The sequence below is a fragment of the Hirundo rustica genome, chromosome 1 (assembly GCF_015227805.2).
Source record: "Hirundo rustica isolate bHirRus1 chromosome 1, bHirRus1.pri.v3, whole genome shotgun sequence".
In the NCBI taxonomy this organism is placed as follows: domain Eukaryota; kingdom Metazoa; phylum Chordata; class Aves; order Passeriformes; family Hirundinidae; genus Hirundo; species Hirundo rustica.
In genome coordinates, this window is record NC_053450.1 from 148,970,788 (window position 1) to 148,995,883 (window position 25,096).

At 42.2% G+C, this 25,096-nt stretch overlaps 1 protein-coding gene across 7 annotated transcripts in view; it reads right to left on the bottom strand.

Annotated features, from left to right (window-relative positions):
- Positions 1–25,096, bottom strand: part of DPP6 (dipeptidyl peptidase like 6) — a 541,800-nt gene that overhangs the window by 162,696 nt on the left and 354,008 nt on the right. For all 7 annotated transcript variants that reach the window (XM_040056360.2, XM_040056368.2, XM_040056348.2 and 4 more), the window contains exon 2: positions 5,448–5,562. In XM_040056360.2, the coding sequence (XP_039912294.1) occupies positions 5,448–5,562 (115 nt within the window). The remainder of the gene's footprint in view (positions 1–5,447; positions 5,563–25,096) is intronic.

Consider the following 25,096-nt stretch of genomic DNA (forward strand, 5'->3'; position numbering starts at 1 on the left):
GAATTTCAGTGATATATTAAAAAAAAAAAAAAAAAAAAAAAAAAGAAAGAGAGAGAGAGAGAGAGAGAGAGAGAGAGAGAGAGAGAGGTCAGAGGGCTTATTAAGAACATCAGCTCCATTCCTCTGGCCCTAATGGAGATATTTATGGAGGAAGAAATGCAATTCTGGGATCTCAGGCAACCCACTCTGTCCTGAGCAGCAGATTCTAACTGTGCCTCAGGGTGTCTAAACCAGCTGGTGGACAGGTTGTGCTGTCCACACCCAACTTCAGGGGCCTGGAGGCCTCTTTGGGCTTGTGGAAGGACAAAACTAAGCATGTTCCACCCCTTTTTGGGTTTTTTTTTGCATTCACATCCCCCAGCCTAGCAGATCCAGATGGCAGCACAGCAGCCTTGCAGGTGGCACAGGGATTGAGATTTGAGCGCCAAGTCACAAACCCAGCATCCAAACATCACAGCTACGTGCTGAGAGAGCCAAGTAGAAACCGTGTCCGTACTGGGTTTGATTCAACACTAGAGGCACGACAGGAACCCTGGGTTTGGGTTCATCTGCCTGCTCTTCATCCTCGCAGTCAGTGCCCCCAAACAAACCTGGGCTGAACTCCAGAACACAGAACGAACAAAGATCATCCACAAATCCAGAAAACTCCAACAAAAAGGAGCAAGGAGCTCATCACACTGCCTGCTTTGCTTCTTCTCTTCCAAGCTTTTTCTCAACTCCAGCCATGCTCAGAGGCTGCTTGATAGGTCAGAAGGCTAGAGCCACCTTTGGGTGCCCACCTTTCTTTCCAGCAGCCCTGGTGCTCAGCCACAGGCTGGTGTCAGATGCTTTCCTCACGCACCTCCTGGCCCGTTGTGCATTCCATGTGAGGGCAGTGTCTCCATCTCTCTGTGGCCCACACACCAGGAGCTCCCTTCCCACCTCAGCACACCTGCTTGATCCCTGAGCACACCTAACCCCTCTTGTCCCCCACATGACCTCTCTGTACCCAAAAGACAGTGGCCAGACAAGGCAAACAGGCAGCCTTTCTCCCTTCTGTAACATCCCACCTGTTTGTAAAGGTGTAAAATCCACGTTTATATAGAACTATGGTTTACAAACTGCTCTCCTGCACAGCTGGGCGAAGGATAGTGCCTTGCTCTGAGTATCACAAGAGCTACAAAGCTTTCAAGGCAACGTTTCTGACTGTCAGCCAGCATGCTGTGAATTAATGCTATGCCATAACTAGCTCAGTATCACTTCTGAGAAATGTTTCTTGTGGATTTTGCAAAAACTTTAATATGGATTAGGGTGTACTTTCCTTTTTTTCTTTTTTTTCTTTTTTTCATTTTTTTTTCTTTTTTTCTTTTCAGCTAAAAGGTCAGATTTGAAAGGGGCAAATGTGACGTATATCTCCAGTAAGCTTTAAATATCAGTAACAGATGTATGAGAAATCATCCTCTTCCTAAGCAGAGTGTCTAATGGAATTTGGGAAGGCCTTATTTTACTCAAAATTTCTGTAGGACTGCATCCTCTTTTCAGCTTTGCTCTGTTTGTCTTTGCCTGGGCAGACTTCAAGAAAGTTTTGCATGTCGTTTTATAAATACACAAACAGTGGAATGGGACCTGCACAGGTGCCACATGCTGTGACAAGTGAGGAGCTGCCAATTAGGAAAGCCTCAGGACAACACTGTTATAATTTGTATAAATAGTTTAACATTTTTCAAAGGTGGGGGAAATGGCAGGACTCACACACCGTGAAATTGGAGAAGCTCAGCACAGGCAGTGGTTTGTGTGTAGTGTCCTACAGTGTCATTAAATGTAAACTTCCACCAATTACTGCTTCTTTTGAGAATGTTACTCTAGAACATCAAAGGATATACAAATCATAGAAATGTTGAGGTGTTTTTAGGATTTTACAAAATAAGACAGAAGCATTAGCTAGTGATAGAGCACTGCCACTGTAATTACAGTGCCTGCTGAATGCCAAGTCCACTGCTCCCAGTTTTTGTGCTGATCTTGGAGCAGGGTGGGTGATCTGCCCCTGGGAAACCCAAACCAGAAGGGAATTCAGCCCTTCTGAATCCACAGTTTAAACCTTTAAAGGTTTGGGCTGATTTGGAAACTAATCTGGAAGAGACATACAAATCCTCCTTTTCCCCAGTTATTAAATACCTCAAGCATTATCTGCCCGGCAAAGCAAATCTTCCCCACTTCCCACTTTACCTGTTGTTCTTGACTTTGCAGGAGACCACCTGAGAGATCACTCAAGCTCTCCCAGTATTAGACCAAGTTATGGGCCCAGGTAAATACTTTTCTTTGTCTGAGCATGGATTATATGCCTGCATGCTGCACTCTACCCCATATATGTCCAAAATTACTGTCTGGAATCAGGCACTGAATGATATTCAACACTTGGTACTGCACTGCAAAACAGGCCTTCAAACCAGCCCCAAAATACTGAGAGAAAAATGGTTTCCCAGACAGGAAGAGGACTGAGATAGACAGGAAAAAGTAAGGATTCAGAGGTAAAATGCAAAAGGTTATTTGTACTGGTGTGACAGCATCAGGCTGGACTCCAACAATATCATTAGAAGGAAGAATTAAAAACATTTTGAATATCCTCAAGTACTTTGCCCAACCCCTGCCAGACTGCATCAGCCCCTTCAAGGCTTTTGCAGTGAAGAAGGGTTTTCTTTGGTTCTTTTGTTTGTTTCCTGATGTCTCCCATACTTGGCAGCTCCCCCTGAACATCCACAAAACTGCTCCACCTCCTTCCTTCACTCTGCTCCTGCCACTTCCTCACCTCTTGCTCACATATCCATCACGTAATTTTCAGTTTTTCTGTCAAAAGATAAATATTCCTTCTTCCAGAGCACTATTTTATGGCAGAGAAATGCAGACTCTGCCTCTCCTTTTGGACAGGCTCCTCCACCTTCCCCACTCCTACCTTGCTGGGACATGCTATGCCCAGCTGGGATTAGCAATGTGGTACTTTCACATTTGTCAAACCAATCTCAGAGTCCCACTCAGCCCATGAAAGGAGTCTCCTGTTCCCTTCTGTTAGAGGCCAACCTTGTAACAAGTTCCAGGACCAGTGGCTTAGAAGAAGACTGAACTCAGCAGCAACCTAAGCTCTGTAATTTACCCTTGCCTAGTCTCACACGGAGCACTTTGGATCCATAATAAAAACAGGAGCATACTGAGCTCAGTGTTTTTTGTATGTACATGTAGGACACAATTCTGAAACGTCAGCAGGGTGAAAAAACAACCCAAGCCCAGCTCGCCATCAGATCAGGTAATCAGAAATCTCAAAAAACATGAATGGAAATTTTAGCACAGAAAATGACTTTGCATATTCCTAAATTTTAAGCACAGAGACCCTCTCAACACTGTTATCTGGAGGTGTTGCTGGGTACATAATAAAAACTGTCTGATTTTATATGTGCATGTGTGTGCACACACACCCCAAAGAGAGAATGTCTTTGTGCATGCATATAATATATATAAATAAACAACTACACTTCTGAATTTTATTTATAACTAAATGTATTTCAAGGAGGACCCTGGAAAGTACAGGCCTTTAGTGACATTTCAGTGCTTGGTGAAGCTATGAAGAAGATTATTCTGGGAGGTATTGAAACACACCTGAAAGAGAATTCAGTCATTGGTCACAGCCAGCAAAGCCTCATGAGAGCAGAGCCCTGCTTATCAAGCCTGATTTCACATTGTTGATCAAGGGAAGCCAGTGGATTTAATGGCTTTGGAATTTAATGGAAGTGACCCCATGGTCCCATCTAGGCAGTGCTTTAGCTTCAAGAGAACTTATTGAGGGTCATGGGTATGGACTAAGTAATCTGGGCTTTCATGTACATCTTTGAAACATCTGTGCTTCTGTAAAACTGCAGGCAGCATTCTCGTACCTAGTAAGCTGTGCCTGATGTGAGTGTGGTCCACGCACCATGCCCCAAAACATCTCAGAGATGAACAGCCCTGTCCAAAGATGTTGAATCTGAATACCGGCAAAATCAATTTAATAAGTGATCTTTAATTCAGTTTAACCTTAATTAATTTAATTACATCATTATTCTGACATGACCACGTGGTACTTAAATATCTATTGAAAACTTCAGGATGACATGAAATAACCTGAATATGGCATGACAATAAATAACTAAAAAGCTTATGTGCTGATTGTTTCACTCATTTTCAGATTAACTCAGTGCACTCCTGTATTTCTTGGTTTGTCACTGTCTCCAGTTCCTCACACAGCAGGACTGTGGGATAAGAATTTTGTCAGGGAATATGGCCTAGACCTGCTGGATTGCATGTATTTTACATGTAATGAGCTGGAAATATTTTCCCCACAACTTCTGTCTCATTTTCCCACCTCACTGCCCTGTGCTCTTCCACTTCCTTAAGTTTAATTTCTCTCTTGCCTCCATTCTGCTGCTCAGCCCTGTGCTCTCTGTCCTGCTGCTCCCTAGATTCTACCATTCACATGTATTCATCCAAGAGGGAGTTCCTGTTCTTCTCCTCTACATCCCTAAGCAGGAGACCTTTGCCTCCCCCGGTGTTTTGTAGCTCCTCACCCTTTCTGACACTGAATTCTTTTTTCTATGTCTTGTCTCTCATTCTGTTTGTCTTTTCATATTCAGTTCACAATCCTGTCAGTGCTGCAAAAGCACTTTATTTCTACTCCCTAAGCAGGCACGGAAATTTACAGGGCTGTATAAATACATAATAATCAATAATCATAATGACACCACATTAAAATTCAAGCCTACAACCTCAGCAGCTACTGTAAGAGAAATAATTCACAGAGGTTATGTGCACTGAACTTTCCTGAAACTCCGAAAGGGGATTAACTTAAAGAATTCCTTATTGGGAAGTTACTAATTATTTGCTGCTGATAAGTACTATCTGGTATATCATTATCTGAAATTTGCTTTGTAAACATGGTGGTCTGAACTGAAAATCAGTCCAGTGGGATGGGATGGGATGGGATGGGATGGGATGGGATGGGATGGGATGGGATGGGATGGAATTTAGGTGCCAAGGCATAGGCATCTAATGCCATTCCAATGGTCCAGGATATGCCGCTCAACTGGCAACTACTGCTCCATGTGGACATGAATTTCAGGAGTTCCTGTGCCCTCACTGACTGCCCTCTGTGGGCTCCTCTCCTACCCTGGCACATCTAAAATGACATTCCCCATCCATGTTTAGGTGATCAAGATCCAGGCTTGTGCCCTCAGGTCAGCAGCCCGGATCTCTGAACTGAAACATAAAACTCTAAAACAATCTACCTAAGAATGGCCTTGAACTCAGCATCACACTGAAGATAGAGTGAGGAAGGAGGATTCCTCTGATGTCGACTTTGCAGTTAGTTTGCAATCCCTTTACTCTTGGAAGTGTAAAATTACAGAAGAAAAACAGACTGGCAGTGAGTTAAAGGTTATAAATACCTGGTGTCAGGAGTATGACAGAGGTGACAATCAGCGAGCAGATAACGAGAATAACAAGTAAGGCAATTGCAATTCCTTTCCAGTTTCTTTGAGGAGGATTACTCCCCACCAGCTCCTAGAAACATCAAAAGAAGATGAACATTTAGAAAAGAGCACTTAGACGAGCAAACAAGCACAGAATCCAGACAGCAAGGCATGTGTGCAGAACTGCACCCCACGACCACGGTGGGTGACACCCTTGAGCCAAACACAGCTGACGGTGTTATAATTCACGGCGGCATTAATTGAATGCATCCCAAATCATTATACAGTGAATAAATGCAGTGCACCCACAGGTGGCTCAGCAGTGGAAGCCACACTCCCCATTAGCTCCTGGCACAGGGGCACCAGCCCCCATCCCAGCACTCATCCAAACCCACTCATTAACACCGATTTCCTACCAACCCTCATTAAGTCTGAGGAATGAGGAGCTTTACAGTAACCTTCAAGAGACTTTTCATAGTAAGATGTCAGAGAAGCATACAGGAAGATAAATAATTCACAGGGGCATGCATAGAGATAAAAATCAATAAGGATATCCCCCCGGTGAACTTTGCTGCCTTCCCAGAAAACATGACATCTCCTCAGGGCATACTGCGTGCACTCCTAGGTTGGGAGGTCTAAGGGATTGAAGACAGGCTTCTTGTCTAGCATAAACATTAAATTTAATCACATCCTTAAAACTTCAGGATAAAGCTCCATCACCACTCACTCATTAGCTCTGACTGCACTGTGGTTGCACCAGATGTTCTGCCTGCGGTGTATACAGCACCCCTGCTCTCAGGACTGAGGTTTTTATGAAGTGCTGTGTTCACATTCACAAGATCTTAAAGATTTATTGCACTTTCGTGCCTTTTGCTGGATTCCCCTTAGCATTTTGCACTATATGTGATTTCACGCATGCATTGAAGCAGCCACAGGAACTCTATGAAATATTAGTGCACTCTGCTTCTCTGGGAGGCTGAATTCACTCAAGGGATCTGGTCTCACAGCCAGAACAACTCTGGATGCTCCTCCTCCCTGTGAAACTCATCTATTTAGGTTTTTTGCCTCATTTCCTTTACTATGAGGGATGGTGTGTCTAAAACAGAGCTGCTGGTACTTACTTAAAAGACTATTTTTTTTTTCCATTTTAATTTTTTTTATGAAAACAAAAAGCTTTTTAGTAGACTAAGTTCTTCTGTTGTTCAGAGTTTGCTTAATTCTGTTTCCCATACACAGCAACAAGACTGGAAGACGGAAGTCAGGCAAACCTCACAGTTTTGTTTTCAGAAGATGCTGGGAAATGTTTTTCAGCTTTGCCCTAGAATTCATTTTACAGAAAAAGATAATGTCTAGGCTCACTTTCTATATGTTTGGGGAATCTAGCTGCTGCAAAAGCTATAAATCTGCAATGGAAAGCCAAGCTTGAGGCATTAAACACTCCATCATTTATTCTAATTCTGGAAAAACCAGGAGGCGTCTCTTCCTTCTGGCAAAGAGGGGTAGAGGTGAGCACACCCTCTCCCCCTTGCCTCCCTCTTGTTTGTGCTTGGATTTCTATTTGAAATGAAAAATAATTAGAAGGAACAAATTTATAGTTTAGTATTGTTACTGGAGACAAATTCGAAAAGTAGGTCAGGAGATTAGAGAAATATCATTTCGGCAACAAGCAAGCAGAATAGATACTTCAATTTATACAGATTCTTTACCCTAAATATGAATACAAATGTTTATCGATTTAGTCTTCTAACACCATTTTTAAGAAACTGTTATGGTCTCCAATTTTCAGGTGATACAAAAAGGCACAAAGTCTGTGGCTTTCCAAGGGAAGGAAATTCATAAATCAGCCAGGGAAATAATGTAGGGCTTCTTAGTAAGTGGCAGGAATATTCTTTCTTTCACAGCAGGTTACAGTGGGGGTCTGGAGAGAATCAAAAGAACTGTGGAGAAGCAGGTGAGAAATCCAGCCAAGCCCTCAGGGTGTCACTGACAGCGCTACAGAACTGATGGCAACAGTCACAGGCCTGGAAATAACCTAACAGCACTCTCACCACAAATGGTCAGAAGTTTTAAAATTGAAGGAAAAATTAGCTCATGGACTTGAATAACATCTACAAAGCCAGGTGTAGCTCAGGAGCTTAATAACACCTTGCATTAAGTGTGATTTCCCCATCCATGAGTGCCAGTGTGATAGAAATGCACGTGCATACTAGAGGGTTCAGAACAGCTGTACTTGCACTGAATCCTTTAACAAGTCAATCACATTAATTCTCAATATTCAATCAATATTTGAGGGAAAAAAAAAAAAAAAAAAAAAAGACAGTGAACTTCTAGTGTATGAATGAAGAGGAGGAAAACTACTCATAAGCAAAATATTGGGTTTTAATACTCTGAAAGGAAGTAGAAAAGAACATTTTCACTTTCTTCTCAAAATTCCATCAGGAAATTTCCCCTAGTAAAAAGCAGGGAGAGATAAAGGACTTTTCAAAGAAAGACAAACAGCTTTATTCAGCACAGGTTTGGAAAGCTGCTCTTTTGTTCTCAGTCATTTGAAGTCTCTTTTGATAGAACCACTTACAGCAAATCTGCAGACACACCGCACCATATTCATGACAGCACTGCCACCTCAGTTTATTCTTGTCTGTGTTTCTGTTAATTCCAGAGGGATGTTGCTGTGTCACTGTGACCATCTCTTAGCTCCAGGGGATTACAGCTCACCAGCCTGTGACACCCCTTGCCCTTGGCAGCACCCTTCACTGGTTTTTCCCAGCAGCAGGTGTGCTGTGGATGCTCACACTGCTCAGGGGAGCCTCTGCGCTTGGGACTGAAGGCAGGAAGGAGTTGAACTCAGCCCTAGGCAGGTGCTGATTCAAGCACATAAATGATGCTCTTGAAGCAGCAGCCCAAAGGGTTTCCAGCCACAGAGCTCAAAGCTGGAATTTGCCTGCTCCTGAAAGACCCAGCTTGCAGAGATAAACATGGAGATCCAAACCCACCAGCAGGCAGATGTCCTTTGTGTTCACCCTAAAGACACCACATTTGTGTATCATGCTGGAATCTGAGCATGTGACACAGAGGGAAATAAACCAAGCACCTACGGTTTCTGCTCTGACGAAAAGAACATGAAAGAAAACATTGAAGTCTTTCATCAGTAGGAACCACCTCCTCTCTGCCTCACATGAAGCACAAACACAACATCCTCATGACTTCTGCAAGCAAGCTAAAGCCCTTCAGCCTGGTTTTCTTCTTCTTTTCCTTTGCTGCTCATTTTTCACCTCCTTCTTCCTATTACATGAATACTAAATTGATTTTGGATTTGGAAAGTAAACCAGATGTTTCCACAGGTTTTTTTACATAAGCACACTTCATTGATGCTGCATATTAAAACCTGCAAATGCTATAATTTACATCTTCATTTGTGATTGAAAAACTTTGCTAGCCACCTGTGAAGTTGATTTTGGAGCCCACGATCTAGATATCTACAGTATTTTAAGACTCTAAAATACAGATCTACAGTGACATATTTTCCTGCCTGTGAAAGAATCACTGTGTTGACACATTATGGATGAAGGCTGGATGTGCTCCAACCCAAGATGCTGTCAACAAAATTATTTCTGGCATGTTTATTTGAAACCTGCCAAAAGCCTGCCAGCACAGTGGTCATATTACAATAATATAAGAGCTTCTTAAAACAACTCATCAAGCACAACTTCTTTTTTCTTTTTTAACAACTGTGTCTATACGGCTGAAGGACAATATAGACATCACTTGTCAAGTATAGGCATTATCTAATAAAACTTATACATCCTGGACATCAAAATCTTCGAAGTATCAGCAGTGAGATAGTCATGGTTGGCCTCTTAGTCTTTTTCAACATAAAGCTGCCACTTTTGGGCAATAGCAATAAATCCCAGGTGTGTTATATGGAATATATACATTCCAGATACAGGTGCTGTACTTAGAGGTTCCTTGCGGAAGCAGGTGACACTGGGCCAAGGAGACTGAGCTCTGGACTCAGTTACACTGGTGTAAATCTGAAGCAAAATATTAAAGAAAATCCAAGAAATTAATGGTATGAAAAAAAAGCAAGATGTTTTGTTCACCTCAGAGGTGGCAGGATGGGGATTTACAGCAGTAATTTTGTAGTTTCCATTCTTGCTACTCTTGCAAACTCTTTTTCTTGCTTCTTTTTGATTTATTTCTAATTTTTGACCTTAAATATTACACTTATAAACATAGGAAAGAAAAAGTTCTTCTAGCAAGTTTGTTAACACTGTTAATTGAAAATCATGTATCATACCTTTCACTCATGCCACCTGGTTCTGAATTAAGACTTCTGCCTAACGAAAGGTGGGTGAGTGTGGTGTCTCTCACAACTCAGCTTACCGAGTCCAGAACATGGCATAGAATAAAAAGATACGGGAACACTGCTGTCCAAGGCAAAAACCCCGGTGAAGTTCAGTGGAGAAATAATCTTGCTGCTAATTCGTTCTTTATAACACAAAATTGCAGCAAATTATACCTGCTGAATGGTACAACAAATGAGCTGAGGAGTGGGTAACCCATACAGTTATTAGATTATTAACCTGACGTTGCCAAAAAAAAAAAAAAAAAAAAAAAAAAAAAAAAAAAAAAAAAAAAAAAAGAAACGCTAATTGCGATGATAATGGCAGTAAACTAGATGAATTGCAGTGGTTACAGCAGGAGGTTCACTGAGACTCCTGGTTATTCTGCTGATTGATACTGCACTACTGCCTCATCACAATCCTCCTGCCTGGATCCTCCACTGCACCCCCACCTTAAACCTAGGATGGAGGTTCTTCATGGGCAGGAATCATTTCTGATACCCTGCTTGGCACAGAGGAAACCTCAGTCACTACAGAATTTAGGAAGTATCATAACACAGATAAACAATAATAAGTATGTAACTGCATCATTCTCACCTCTGAAGTCAAGCTGAGTTACTTTTGCTTGGGGATATTTTATTTATTTTCTTTCCTTCTCCTCCCCTCTGCTGCTGCAGACCACCCTGAGCTGTGCTCCAGCTGGAGTGTGATGCTGAATAACAACCAGCTTCCAGACAGACACAGAGCCTGAGGCGGAGGCTACAGCAAACTCAGTTGTTCAGGTGCTAAAGGTGACGCTTCAGAGTGAGAGAAATAAAAACTTGCTCTGTTTTTACAAATGAGGCATGGCATGTACGTGGGCTTTCCTGCAAAACCCTAACAGAAATAAGAGGGATACAACCATCTGCCTGTTGTGGTGATGAAAGACAACTATGTTATGTTTTTCTTCATCTTCTGTTGATGCTTTTACTAATAGGGAGCAATGACTGAAGCGACAGTGAACATCTTTGCTGCCTACTCCCCAGCACTGTGAGACAAACCTTTTACCCTGCACACAAACGCAGCACATTCTCCTGCCCTGTGTTTCTGGGAGGCTCTTTTATGAATGCCCTGAAGCCATTCTCTTTGCTTCCATCTCCTCCCACCATCATCTGCAAAGAGCACACAGGCAAATGTCCAGAGGCTGGGCACTAATGGTGTGTTTGAAAGAGAGTGAGGAAAAGGCTGCACCCGTAACACTCAGCTCCCCGAAAAATCAAATCTTTTCTGCTTTGGTAGAGCTTTCAGTCTTACATGTTTGTTATCACAAAGCCAACAGGAAAAAACGAATGCCATCTGCATCCCAGACACCTAAGTGTGGCTTTGACAGATGAGAAGTCTTCCATAGTTTACAGCAGAAGGCACCAGATCCTCAGTTAGCATTGACTGACACAGATCATTGGCTCCACTGGAGCCAAGCCAGCCTGTGTCAGCTACAAATGAAACCCCGTGCTGTTGCTAAGTCAAAAGAAAAATAAATCCGTAAAAAGATTTAAATACAGTAATATCTGGAATTCCTAGCTGTTCTGGATTGCAGAAGTGGACATTTAATAACTTTCCATCATTTTTATAGGCATTATGATGAAATGGTTTTGGATCACCTCCAGACCCTGCAGTACTAAAAGATTAATTTAGCTTCTCTGTGTTTTGAACTGGCATTTCACATGACTTTTGTACCCAAGTAGAGTAATCACACTGCAGCACCCTCCTACACCCTCACAACACATGTAAATATGCACCACTGCCATTTGAAACATTCCCAAATTGTTCCTAGTGCTCAGGGACAGAGCGACTCCAAGGAACTTTCAAAATAAACTAGAACCTTGGAACGTGGACTCTGAAATCCTGCCAGAAGCTTGTTCTCAAGGTGACAAAATTCAAGCTGCAAACACCATCTGGACCTGTTGCACTGCGAGTGGTTCCAGCCAAAGGCACCGTCATGTTCTGACCACAGCCAGGAGAGAGGAGATGGCAATACTGCCCCTGTGTATGGCACAGGACATATGTGACTACAGATACTTTTAGCCAAGAACTGTGCTGGCCTTGATTTAATGTCATTTTATTAATCTCCTTCACTTCCCCGCCATTAGTTTGGTTCATTCTGGTGCTGTAACCCAGATGTTTTTATAGCACCTGGCACGGTGGGACTGTGAATCCTCTCAGGGGCCCTTAGCTGCTACTGTAATTCAAGTAATAATTAAAGATCCATTCCCAATACTGACAGAGACCATAAAACCAATGGCATTTCTTTGATTTTATTTCAGTGTTTGATATAAGCACACACATTCACCTGCTAAAATGGGAGTAAATCATCTCCTGGAGTGAAATATCTGCCATGGCACCAGTAAAACTTGGTTTGATGCTCAGGATTTTATTCCAGAGGAGTCTGTGCATTCACCAAATCCATGAAAAGCCCAAATGCCACAGATTATATCACTGATCCCAGGACTCCTCTATGCCACAGCACTTGCCCAGCTCCAGTTTTCCCACTACAATGCTCTGACAGCCTGACTTCCTCCAAACCAAGCCACAACACACACAAGGCCTGAGACAGTTCATACCATGCAGAAAGCATCTGCAAAGAGTGCTGAAGCCAAGGCATGCCAGGACAGCGTCTCCCTACTCTGCTTCTTGAAGAATTATGATTTCAAGAAACAGGAAAAGAAGCTTTCCTGAAAGATTTGAGAGCCTGGCAAAACAATCTCTCAGCTTTTTTGTCTCCTCTAATTCTAACAAAACGGCATTCTGCTTACATTTGTAAAAAGGCAACTGCAATTCTTAGTGAAACTGTATTTCAGTTTAAAAAAAAAAAAAAATTCAGTTGATCACTGTGAACACCAAGAAAGAATTTGTGATAAGGGAAATAGTGAGGTGTTCAATCCCTCTAAGCAGAAAGACAGCATTAAAAAAATTGTTCAATGTTACATTTTATAAATTCCTTTTTTATAATTTAGTTTACAAATAATTTGCTTCTAGATGGTACAGGAAGGAAAACATGAGGCAAAGAAAGTTTAATTCCTAAACAATTTGCTTGGGAGCAACGTGAGGAAGAGTGATGAAGAGAGCCAAGGTTTGTGGTCAGTGTGCTGCAGAGACACTGAGAAGTAGAGCATATGTAGAGCAGGGAGAGGGAAGAAGATGGATTTTAAACAACTTATTTCCAAGCAAAAGTCATTTACAGTTTTGAAAAAGACAAATTGTTTCATGCACAGATGTTTCAAAGACAATGCAATTGCATAATTAATCATTATACTAATATTTATATGAAAATTATAATTTTACCTTAAAGGGATAATTTTACCTTTGATTTTCTGTTGTTTCTAAGATCAAGTCTTTTATGCTATGTAGGGCTCTAATTTTGCAGTTATTTAGCTAAGATTTTAAATAAAATTATGGAAAGAATATTCTTCTCTGATACAAAATTTAACTGAGTCAAACAATGGAAAAAGAACATGTAAGCGTGGGTCTAAATTTTACACAATTCTTTTAGATGAAAAGACTTTAGAAGCTGTGAGAGTAGGACCCAGTATGGAGGCTCTTCTCTCCCAGCTAAGTGGCTTTCTGCCCAGCCTGTACAGCCCAGAGTATTTGCTTAGTCTCGGTCCCCTTCATCTCATCCCCTGAAAATTTCATTCCTGGTTTCAAAAATTTCATTCCTGGTTTCACAAGCAAATACAAACCAGTAAATAAAGCCACCCAGAATCTGTTCTCCTGTCCCGAGGTGACGCTCCCCTCGCCCAAGAGCCAAACCCTCCCATACTGGAGTGCAGCACAACCCTACCGCAACCCCTTTAGCAAAACAGTCCCTGGCCCGCTCTGTGCACCAACCTTTTCTGCAGCATTCCTGTGACAGTCCTGCTCTAACGGGCCAAAACCACGCCTGGGGGCACACTGACAGTGTGCACACCAGTGATCACCTGTGCTTGGTCCCCTCCATCCCTCCCTCCAGGTGACTTCATCACAGAAATGCAGCCCTAAACTCCACCAGCATCCCAAAACCTCAGCATTAGTCACCAACTCCCCCCACCCCAGCTGTGTTATTCTCACACTTAATGTAAATTGTTTGCTTGAGGCCACACAGAAGTAAAGAGAAAGGGACACAACAGCCAAAGAAGAGATGTTTTTTCTGTATTTTATAATGCTGACTATTTCTCTCTGGCTAGCAGCAACCCGTGCTGACAGCCATGGGCATCACTTGGATGCTGAGGCAGGAGGCAGAGTCCACAGGCTGTGAACTGTCCTCAAAGTAGCTGGGAGACATCTCACTTCTCCCAAAGGGATTTGCTCAGGCATTTCTCAGATATTCTTGAACCAGAAACCTCTTCAAGGATATCCTGGTCTGATGTTCATGAAGTTTTGTTTTGTTTTGTCTTTTTTTTTTAAAAAAAAAGCTTTCATTTCCCCCAGCCATTGTCCAGCACTATCTTAGGACAACTGTGGTTTGAAGAGTTACTGCTCTCTGAAGGGTGCTCGGGCTCTTGGCATGAAATGCCAGCAGCTGGCTCAGCATCGATGCTGCTGTCAGGAAAAGCAGCTCCAAGGTCTCCAAGTCTTACGCTTGGTCTGTTTTAATTGATTTGTGTTTTTGCTAGGGTTCTCACAGCACGCTACAAGGCTTTGCAAAGCCGTTTATTTTAATTTTCAAAACTTTCTGGTTGACAGGAAACACAACCAACAAACATTAAGTCATTTTTCCTCGGGAAAGCAAGATGCCAGATTTCTCATACTGAGTTGTGTTAATTGTGGCACAACACCACAGCAACGTGACTCCTTGCATAGAAAGAACACTTTTGTTGCTCATTTTTCATTTGAAGGATTTATCCTTAATTCAACACAATTCTGAGATTCAGTAAGTAAATTACAGAATAGAATGGAAACATCCACATTCCCACTCAAAACAGAAGTTAAACAAAAAGAAGCAAAACTATTTGAGACACAAATTGCAATTTTGTTTCCTCTTGATGATCTTCTATCATTTTACGAGGGTCACAGCCACCAGGGCCACTGGCAGTAAAACCAGTGCATTATCATGACAATTTCTAATCTTCTTGAACAAGTCATGTTATCATCTCAGGAGCACTGACAAAAATACCTCTTCTCCTGAGTCAGGCAGGTGGTTTATTCAAAAATGCAGGGATATTATATTGAAATAAACATGCTGTAGGATTTGAAAAGAGGAAAATCACTCATGCAGACTGAATGACTTATTTGTGACAGGTTCATTGTGTCCCATGGAAAAATGCCACAGAGATGGTAAGGAAAAATGTCCGAGAAAGAAGTTTCCTCTCCACACCTCACCAACCTGTTATTCTCACAAGAGACAGGATTTGGGTTCTGAAATTGAGGGATTTATCAAACACAGCAAGCAGAGCCGTGGCCACATGTTACCCTGGGTTTTCTGAGTTTCTTTATTAGCCTTTTGATTTTCATAAATAGAGTCAGATCTTTTAGTTACTGTAGAATATTAGAGCAGTTTTTCTACCTTTCCCACAGAAGTAATATAAACAAATCCTTTGTTTTTCATTCTTTGTCCTTTGTTTGCATATTTCTAACCTGAAAACAATTGTAACTGACAATTCGTCTGGCCACTGAGGCTGAGGGGTGGAAACCCCAAAAAGCCAATCTTCTGCTAGACCCACAAATGTATAAAAGTAAAAGAATAAACAAAGAGGTCTCTTCTCTCCGCCCTTTCAGCTGGAAGCTGGATCAGAAGAACCTCTGCAGAAATCTCTTGTCTTCGTGTGATTTCTTTGTGTTTCACAGTGACAGCCACATTTCCCTACAGAGATCAGCACACCTTCAGATCAATTTGTGATCTAAACACACGTTGCTGAGGTTCTCTATCTTCATCTCCCTGTCCAAATCATTCATTTTGTAAGACTTAAAGACATCCTGACCTTATGATGCTGCAATGAACCTTTCAGGACAGACCTCAAGCCTGAGCCTTCTGATGCGGGGCTGCAAACAGCACATTGCACCACGCACGTGCCAGAGCCCTCAGAGCTGAACTCCCTGTGACTTCACCAGCATTCAGGCACAAGAATACTCCTGAGGACCTCTGCCTTGGTGCCTGTCTTCACCTGATCTAAGTTAAGAGATAAAACCCCTCCACAACTAATAAAAGAGTTCAGAAGTGATCAGACATGGAGCAGTGAGACAGTAAATGACACGGGCTGGAATATTGGCATTTTTAAAGATAGATGAGCATTGGCACAGCCAGGAATGCATTTACCATGTAAAAAATCTATTCAGAGCAGAATGGGAACTCTACCAATTAATACACTTCACAGATGTATCTCTTCAATAAGCAGAGTTAAAGGGATCATTTTTCTTTGACACATACCATAAGGGAATGAAAAGGTTAATGTAGTGTATGTGAGAGCATTTTAAAAATCAATTTAAGGGATTTTTTTTCTGTTCTAAATTATGCTCTGGCACCAGGGAAAGCCATCAAACTCAAATTAACAAAAGGAACTAAAGAATTTAATCTAAAACTACATTATGATTGTATTGCTCATTGGTGCACACACACAAAAAAATCAGCAACATACATTTCATTTTTACCTCCTTTGATTACAAAAAGACTATTGTCAGTGAAAAATAATGGTGAATCATAATTAAAAGCAGGACCCTCTCTCCTACCAACCTACAAAGCACAACATTTTCTGTAATGCAATATAAAGTCATTTTGGTTAGGAAACGCATTTGTCAGCTCTCCTCACATCCACCAGACTGTGACCCCTCTACCTCCTCTTGCACACACTTCTGTAATCTCAGAAAAAGCTGGGTTTGGCTTCTGAGCTCCAGACTTCCCATCCAGCAAGACCTGATGTTGGCTCTGCTGCAGCTGAAGGTGTGAAGCTTCACTGGACTCATGGCTTCTGCCTAGATCTGAAGCAGTTTTCAGGTTTCCACTAATTTTAACTGGCAGAAGAGCAAACATCAGCTGAAATCCTATTTTTTCAAGAGATCCAAAATAGTTCCTGTAACTTCATGGTGCTGCCGCAGGTTCTCCACTCCCCATCCAGACTTACAAACTGTGGACTCCTCTCCCCCTCACAACTACACACAGAGTATCCTCTCAACAAGGAGAGGACACAGAGCAGGACAGTGACATTCCCTCTCAAAGCCACAATCAGAATGTGTCTTTGAAGTGACACAGCCCCACACCGTGTTTCCCAAAATTATCACCCATCATGGCCCTTGTGCTTTTCTCAAGTGACATTTGCTGTCACCGAGCTCAGGGATTGAAAGGTGGCACTGAGGACTGCAAGACTTTGCATGGTGTGTTCTGTGTCAAAGGAATGAAGAGAGAACATGACACAACTGATCTGTGCTCCTGTGCTGGCTGCCAAAAGATACCACAGCACAGTGAAGGAGCAGACAGATTCTATGAGCTGCTTAGGATAAATCAGTTGCATTATTTTCCTTCCGTGGCATTGGCATAAACACCTGCTTTGTTCCCCCTGTGTATTCAACACTGTGTGTTCAGCTTTCCACCACCGAAACTTCCCTCTGTAGAGAGCAGATAATGGTCAGCGTCAAGAATCTCAGTTATTTGATCTTCATTCACTGCCAAATGAGGAACAGAGGTCATGGTTGTTTTGCTCTTGGCATTTTTCACTCCTGGAGTGTCCCTCACTTGGAGTACCAGATTTCCCCACATTTCCCTGCCTGTATCTTCGCAGTACCATGGGATTTTCTACCTCTACTTCCAGAAATTCTTCATCTTTTGGTAAATAACAGCAAGACTATATGACTATACATAACTGCAGTTTTTATGTCTGGTGAGATTGCTATGGACCATTTATTCCCTGCTCTTACAGTTGGTTTGATCTATCGATGGTACTCTTGGTTGCCAAGATAAAACACAAGGTTAGAGCCACCATCTCACCTAAAAATTGAACATAATAAAGGAAACGAGCCATGGTACTAGAAAAATTGCAATCATTTTTATTACATTAATTTGGACAAGGGGGATGAGGGAGTGAGGATCAAAGAAACCCAACCAAAACCGACTTGGCTTGCACAGATGCATTCAGTGCTTTGTATTGCTACAGCACTGAAGTAGATATGTGTATATATATAGGTATATAGATTTACAGATCTACAAAGGCACAACTTTTTTCCTCCATGTCTCGTCATGGGAAAGCATGAAAGCCTTTACACACACTTGGCTTTGTGTGAGAAGTCATTTCTTTTTCACTCATTATTTTTTATCTCCTTTGAAGTGTGACATAAAATGTCCTTCCATATGCTGAGTGGAGCTGGGCTGTGGCTTCTCTGAAGGAACAGCTCACAAGTCAATAGCTGCAGCCTCCTCCCTGTCAGGTGGGACAGGCAGCAGTGGAAAACAGCAGAATTTTCATCACCTCACCTAATCCCTTCTCCATATGGTCAGGGATAACGACTAGTGAATAATTAATTAAAATATGTCTGATCAGAAGTTCAAAAGAATCAGAAGAATTGAAGTAAAAGCCAGTGGCTTCTTTTTATTTTTTCTTCCCAATTTTCTTTCTTTTTTTGCCAGGGCTTCTTTGTGTTCACAGGGAATGAAAAGGCCCTTAGATGTTGTGTACTCCGAGTCCCTGGAGGTGCTCAAGACCAGGCTGGATGGGGCTCTTGGTCTAGGGGAACGTGTCCCTGCCCATGGAAAGCGGTTTGGAACAAGATGATCTTTAAGATCCCTCCCAACACAAACCATATTCTAAATCTGAAAGGTCACACCATCCCCATTTGTGCTCCTGGCAGTGTGGTGGCTGTTTGGGTCATGTCTCTGCCCTGTGCCTCCCAAAGCTCACCAGGGCACCTGGAGCTGAGCTGTGTTTGGAGCAGGGACCTGTCTTAGAGCTGGGAGAGGGCCAGGGGCAGTCAGTGCAGCCACACGGTCCTGGGACCCCAGCGAGATAATTTAGAGCTAGGACTTGTGACAGTGACTGCAATGCTTTCATTTACTTTTTAGTAGTAGGATGGAGGAGAAAGAAAAAAAAAAAAAAGTTTTATGATCTGTTTTTTTTTAATAAGAAGTATGTTAAGACAGTGTCTTAGTGCCCAGCTGGGTTATTGGAATAGCAAAGAAGCAGCACTGCATTTTTTGCACACAGTATTTTGCCTTTTGAAATATTGTCTTATAATGTAAAATGTCATCTTATATACAGGAAAACTCACAGCAAACTAATAGAGCACTACAAATCCAGGATTGTTCTTTTTTTTTTCTCATTTTATTGGAATGAATTCAAAAACATAATCAGAATCTAGTTCATTCTCTTACATAACCCTTTGTGAAGGACTCTTAAAATTCACATCAACAGCATCTCATTCCCACTTTCTCCTTAATTTCCATTTTGTTTAATAGCTTCATCACCATTTATTAGTGATTTTGGTATTTTTCCTTCCCTCTTGTGAGAGAGAATAACCTCTCCTGGGTAATAGGACAAAGAGTTGGAAGCTGTTTGCTTCTGTTGTGTTTCTGTAAAAAATACATTAAAAAAAAAAAAATCCTTTACAGGGAATAAGCCAAGTTCTAATTTTTTTTTCCCCCCTGGGGTCTGGTGACACAATTCCAGCAATGCCAAGTCCAGCTGCAAGTGCCACGTGAGGAGGTGCTCTGAGTGCAAGTTCCACCACTGCACAGCCCATCCCCTTCGCAGGCTCAAGACGTGGAGTGCAAAACAATCAATCTTCCAAGGCCCTAATGAGCCCCTGTGCTGCAGCCTGTACCTTGCCATCAGCCTCTAGAACAACACAAAACACCCAGCACAGACAGAAAAAAATAGCTGGAGGCTTCTATCAAATTTCTTAGTGAAATTACAGGAGGTACTTAACATTTGTCCTATAAGTTTTCAAGGGAAGTGAGAACATTTGCCATCCAGACAAGTCATTATCTCCCATGGGAATGAAAGACATCTTGATATAAACCTGATCCTTTAACAAGAATCCTGAACTCAGAAAATCTCAAAAGATGGGTCTGTGAAACTTCTGTGCTTGGATTCATGCTCAGCATGGACTTCACAAGAGCCTCTCATATCCTACAGCATCCACACTTACACATGTCTTAATTATAACACAACTACATTTTCACTAGCATTAAGCCTTATGATAAGAATTAAATTTTCTTAACCAAAAAATACACCTCCTAAAAAAAAAAAAAAAAAAAAAGTGGAAAGACCAAATGAGAGAAATGGTTGAAAAAAGTTTAACTTTTACAGACCACTTCATACTTGCACTAAACTTTTTTTGAACTTATCCCTCTCCCTATCAGTTGGTCACTTCATGGTAGAAGTGAACCATGTAGTGTGGGAGCTCATGGTGTGGATCCAGTTTTTGATCCAGTAGTGGACAACCCATTAATCTCCCTCAGCATCGATGCTGATCCCCAAATCTGCATCTCCCTGCTTCCTCACTGCTTTGTGGCTTTTGCTGCCACTGTTTGGCCTACAATTGTCCCTTCCACAGTATGAGGAGATGAAACACCCTCACTCTCAAAACAGTTTTTGGGTAATATGAAGGGTTTACTATCATCTCTGCAAGGTATTTTGGCAATTGCATCAAAAGAAGGGTTAGGCTGTTAAAAGTCATTTAGGTTCTTGACTGCCCTCAGTTTCCCTGCAGGCAAACGTCTGTGAAGATTGATGCCCAGTGCCTAAGCACCTCTCCACTTGAGTATCATTTAAAAAACATTTAATTAACTAGGAAAATTAACTCTTCCTTTCCTCACATCCAGAAAAAAAAAAACCCAAAAAACCCACAATCTCCCACAACAGTTTTGAGGTAGGGGAGCAGCCTTGAAGTTGAGCCTATCACACAGGTAGGGCACAGAGAAGGGTGCAGCTCCCCTTATTTCTGCTCAGCAGTACAGGCCAGAGCTCTCCCACTGCCTGCTCAGCTCTCCCTCGCCAGCAGCACCCTCTCTGAAGCTGTGCCAGGTAACAAAACACATCCCCGAGCCGCAGCTGGTCTTGCATCCGTGCCCAGGGGCAGCACGTCTGCGGAGTGACCAGCAAGGGGGGATGGAAGGGCAGAATTCCGAGTAAGAGGAGCAGGAGGTTACATCTAATCAGCTGTTTCCACTGCCTGGTCAGGACAGGAGCATTTGAACCTGGCTTAGAGAACACCACCGGGTGTGCTGGCTGTTATCTGCTGCTCTGCACAGGTAGATGTAATCCCCCTGTATTTTATTCACTCCTGGTATGCTGCACGAATGGATACCACACATGGTTCCAGCTCGCTGCTTTCACTTAAAATTATTACAACATTTGATGCAGAGGGAAGAAGAATCCTGTTTCTCTCACAGCAAACTGCCTGAGCATCTTTCACAGAGCTTGATTTGGCAGAGAACGCTGCCACGGGCAGACACGGGATCAGCAAGAGGTGGGGATGCTTGGTCTGCCTGCTAATGGGGAGCACACTTGGAATCAGCCTCTGGAAAAATGCTTCCCATGTCCATTAGGGATGACATTTACCTTAGTCCAGACAGCACACATCATCCTTTGTGCACCAGTTAAGCTCTGAGCTCAGAGGAACAGTGTGTGGTGTACGGGGATGATGTGTGCAATTCCAAACTGCCAGTGTCAGCCACATATCAATTCACATATATATATATATATATATATATATTTAAGAGAAACCCGGGCAATAACTTCCAGGAAAACAAACAAACAAACAAACAAACAACAACAAAAACACAAAAACCCACACCAACCAAAACCCACAACCCACCCTGTATCGTAATTAGGCTTTGCTTGCCAGTCAATATTTCATAAAGCAACTGCACGATGTGCCTCAGAGTATTGTTCATATCTTCATCCAAAAACAAACTTAACACTGCACATCATGGGCTGCTCCTAAAATCACTAACTGTGTTTATTATTTAGCTAAATCTTTTTTTGGTACAAATAAAGAAATGCTGTTGTCAGTTAATGCACCATCCTGCACAATGGATTTTCTTTCTCATTTCTCATAGGATGCTCTCCTACATCTACTGGGAAAATATTGCCAGGAAAGGGCAGTGATTTCCTTTGGCCCCACATGCCCACAGGCTCAGCTGTAGATGAACTCATGAAAAGCATTTAATAGGATATTTTTCTGTAACCCTTCAGAGCTGTGTTCAAGTTTCACGTACTTCAGTGGGACGCAGATATGAGTATTCCAGCACTTCCTAGACATTTTGGTGTATGGCTTCCCGACATAAATAAACAGCTGCTCTGCAGAGAAAAACCCAAGATCCAACACAGGTGTCCAAACAAGAATAACCTTTCCCTGGTAGGGGGATGCCTGCCCTGTGCACAAAGTACTGCAACACCTCCCTGCAGCACCCAGCCCTCTCTGAGCCCAGCTCTTGGGTGACTGTCTCAAAGTGGATCTGGCCCTTAATTAGGAAAGGAAATCAAATATTGTGGTGTTTCACATGTCTGGTGGGTTGACCCTGGCTGGATGCCAGGCACCCACCAAAGCCACTCCATCGTTCCCCTCCACAGCTGGACAGAGGAGAGAAAATACAACAAAGGGTTAATGAGTTGGGATATGGGTAGAGAGAGGTCGTTCACCAAACACCGTCATGGGCACAACAGACTCAGCTTGGGGATATAAACTGAATTTATTACCAATAAAATCAGAGCAGGATAATAAATAAAAGAAACCTTTAAATCTTAAAACCACCTTCCCCCCACCCCTCCCTCCTTCCTGAGCTCTACCTCCTCCTCGCAGGCAGCACAGGGTGGTGTGGGGCCAGGGATGGGTCCATCCTGGAGCTGCCTGGCATTGGCTCTGCCAGACATGGGGGAAGCATCCAGCAGCTTCCCACAGAAACCACGCCTGCAGCCCCCCACTAACAAAGCCTGGCCTCTCAAACCTAACACAACACGCTAATGGCTCAAGAATATAAATTACATTTGACACAATATATTAAAGAACTCATAAAGCTTCGTAAACATGGCAGAATGCGTCCTGTGTTTTCCAGATTTTCAGTAATTCTGGTGAATCAGACAAAAACGATGCCACAATACACCATTATAGGAGAAGATTATCAGGAGTATAAAAACGAGGCAAACGGGGTGCTACCACAAACTTTAGAAGCCAAAACACAACAAGGTATTTACAAGGCTGGGACAGAAAACAAAAACTCCAGTTAAATTTCTATATGATTGATGGTGTAGATTTAACCTCTCCATTGCAGAGGCAAACCAACGTCACAGTTCCCTTGCCTTGCTTTAGCCTGCATCTCAAAGGGGCTTATAAATAGTTAACCAGTTATATCAGAAATCATCAGTTTTTAGAGCAAAATTAAACCTCTACGTTTATATCTATGATATAATGACTTACAAGTCACTGCATAATTAATCTTGATATTAACTGTGTGCGCTTGTGATATATGATTTATTATGGGTCATTCATCTAAATTCTTTGAAGGGTATTGCTTCATGCACACACAGTCTAATAACTTCCAATGCAGCAGCAGGTGCTACTTTATAATAAAGACATTAACATATTTGGAAAAAAATACTTCTATATCAATTGCTCATACTGTGTTTTCGCTTCTCCAATGGACTTGATAGTGATTAAAAACTAAACTGGAAAGAGATCTTGTCCTTCCATCTTCATCCTTGCTGCCCTTTTAATTGCTTTTCATAGTGAATTTTACTTGTTTCAGAACCATTTATATAACTGTGGTTTCACATACCTACACCCTTCTTATAGGTTATTCAGGGAGAATAACATATTCTATCAAATTTCTTTGTGAAATTACAGGAGGCACTGCTGTTTAGATTGCTGCTGTTGCTGCTGTTTAGATTGGGAGTGCTCAGAGAGGATTAAGCATTTCAAGAAGTAGCTCATTCAGTTTGACTAACAAGGCTCTTCTGGACGATGCTGTAATACATTGTAGGATACAGCCATTAGTTTTATTTTGGTTTGTAGCTGTAAATTATCTTTGCCCCTACTTGAATGCCAGCTGCTCTCAGACAGATGGTTCCTTCCCCATCAAGGCAGCTATCAGAGATACAGTGCCTGAGACAGAACTATTTGTCTTTGAGGAATGTTTCCAGAGAGAGCTAAAAGGGAAAGCCCAGCACACATCAAATAATTTCAAAAATGGTTGAAAATAAATACAAAAGTGAAAGTATTCCCGCAGCAGCCAAGAAGCATATGTGGGAACAAAATGTAATGACCATAACTGACCACAAATGATCACAACAGAAACATAACTATTCAAAAAGGATATTTCCTATACTAATACCACTTCTTTAGTCCTTTCTTAGAAATTATTCCTCCTCAGACCATTCATTTACAGATTCCTCTAAATTTTGCTAGCTTCCCAGTGAGGTAATGGGATGACTGGATAAATCACCAGGATTTGCTGCAGCTTCCAAAGAAGATGGTGATGTTTGGGTTGGCATTGCCTCGAGAGAGTGAGATGCAGGCATTAGATATATACCCACCACAAATAAAATAGAATTTACCACTAGTGGCTATCACTCTGTTTAATAACCAGATTTTTAAATTCTCTTCAGTTTTGGCAGTGGACAGTAAATGTTTTCATCATAACTATGACCTCCCTGTGTTAGAAATTGTCCTGACATTACTTGTGAAGGGCTTAATTAGAAGAGGCAATGTTGACCCTAAAGCCCCTGTTAAGCAAGTCACTGCTGACAACCTGAAACGTTTTAGCGTCATTAATGCACCTCTGACACAGCCAGCAGACAAAACCCACGACAGTCTCTGAAGTTTTTGAGGTGATTGTACCAACTCTGTGCATAAGAAAGGGCTTTTGGAGTCTTCCTCTACCTCTACATATTTCCACAATGTCAAAGAGTTAATTCGTGAATGCAAACCAAATTCATGTGAATTGGGATCTATTTCAGGAAGCTCTGTCTTTTCCTGCCTCATCCTGCCTGAAGGCAATGCCCTGCAGCAGATTCACACCTCAAAACTCAGGATTCTGGCCACAGCAAAAAGCAACTACGCTCACCATGTGTTTACTGGTTAAAATAAGATCCTTGTACACGTGTGATGGATATCTCCTTTGAAACAGGCAATGAGTTAACACAGGGATGCAGAAGTTGGTAGAACCGGCACAGCACAAGCAGGTGGCACGACGTCCCATTGTTCCCTCCCTAGCAGGGTGTGTCCACACACAAAAACTGGGCTCTGTGTCCCACAGTTACTCTTTCAGGTGAGAACCCACGAGCTTTCCAAATTTCTGGGAGCTCCAAAGCCAGATCCACACTAAATTAACAGCTGCTTGGG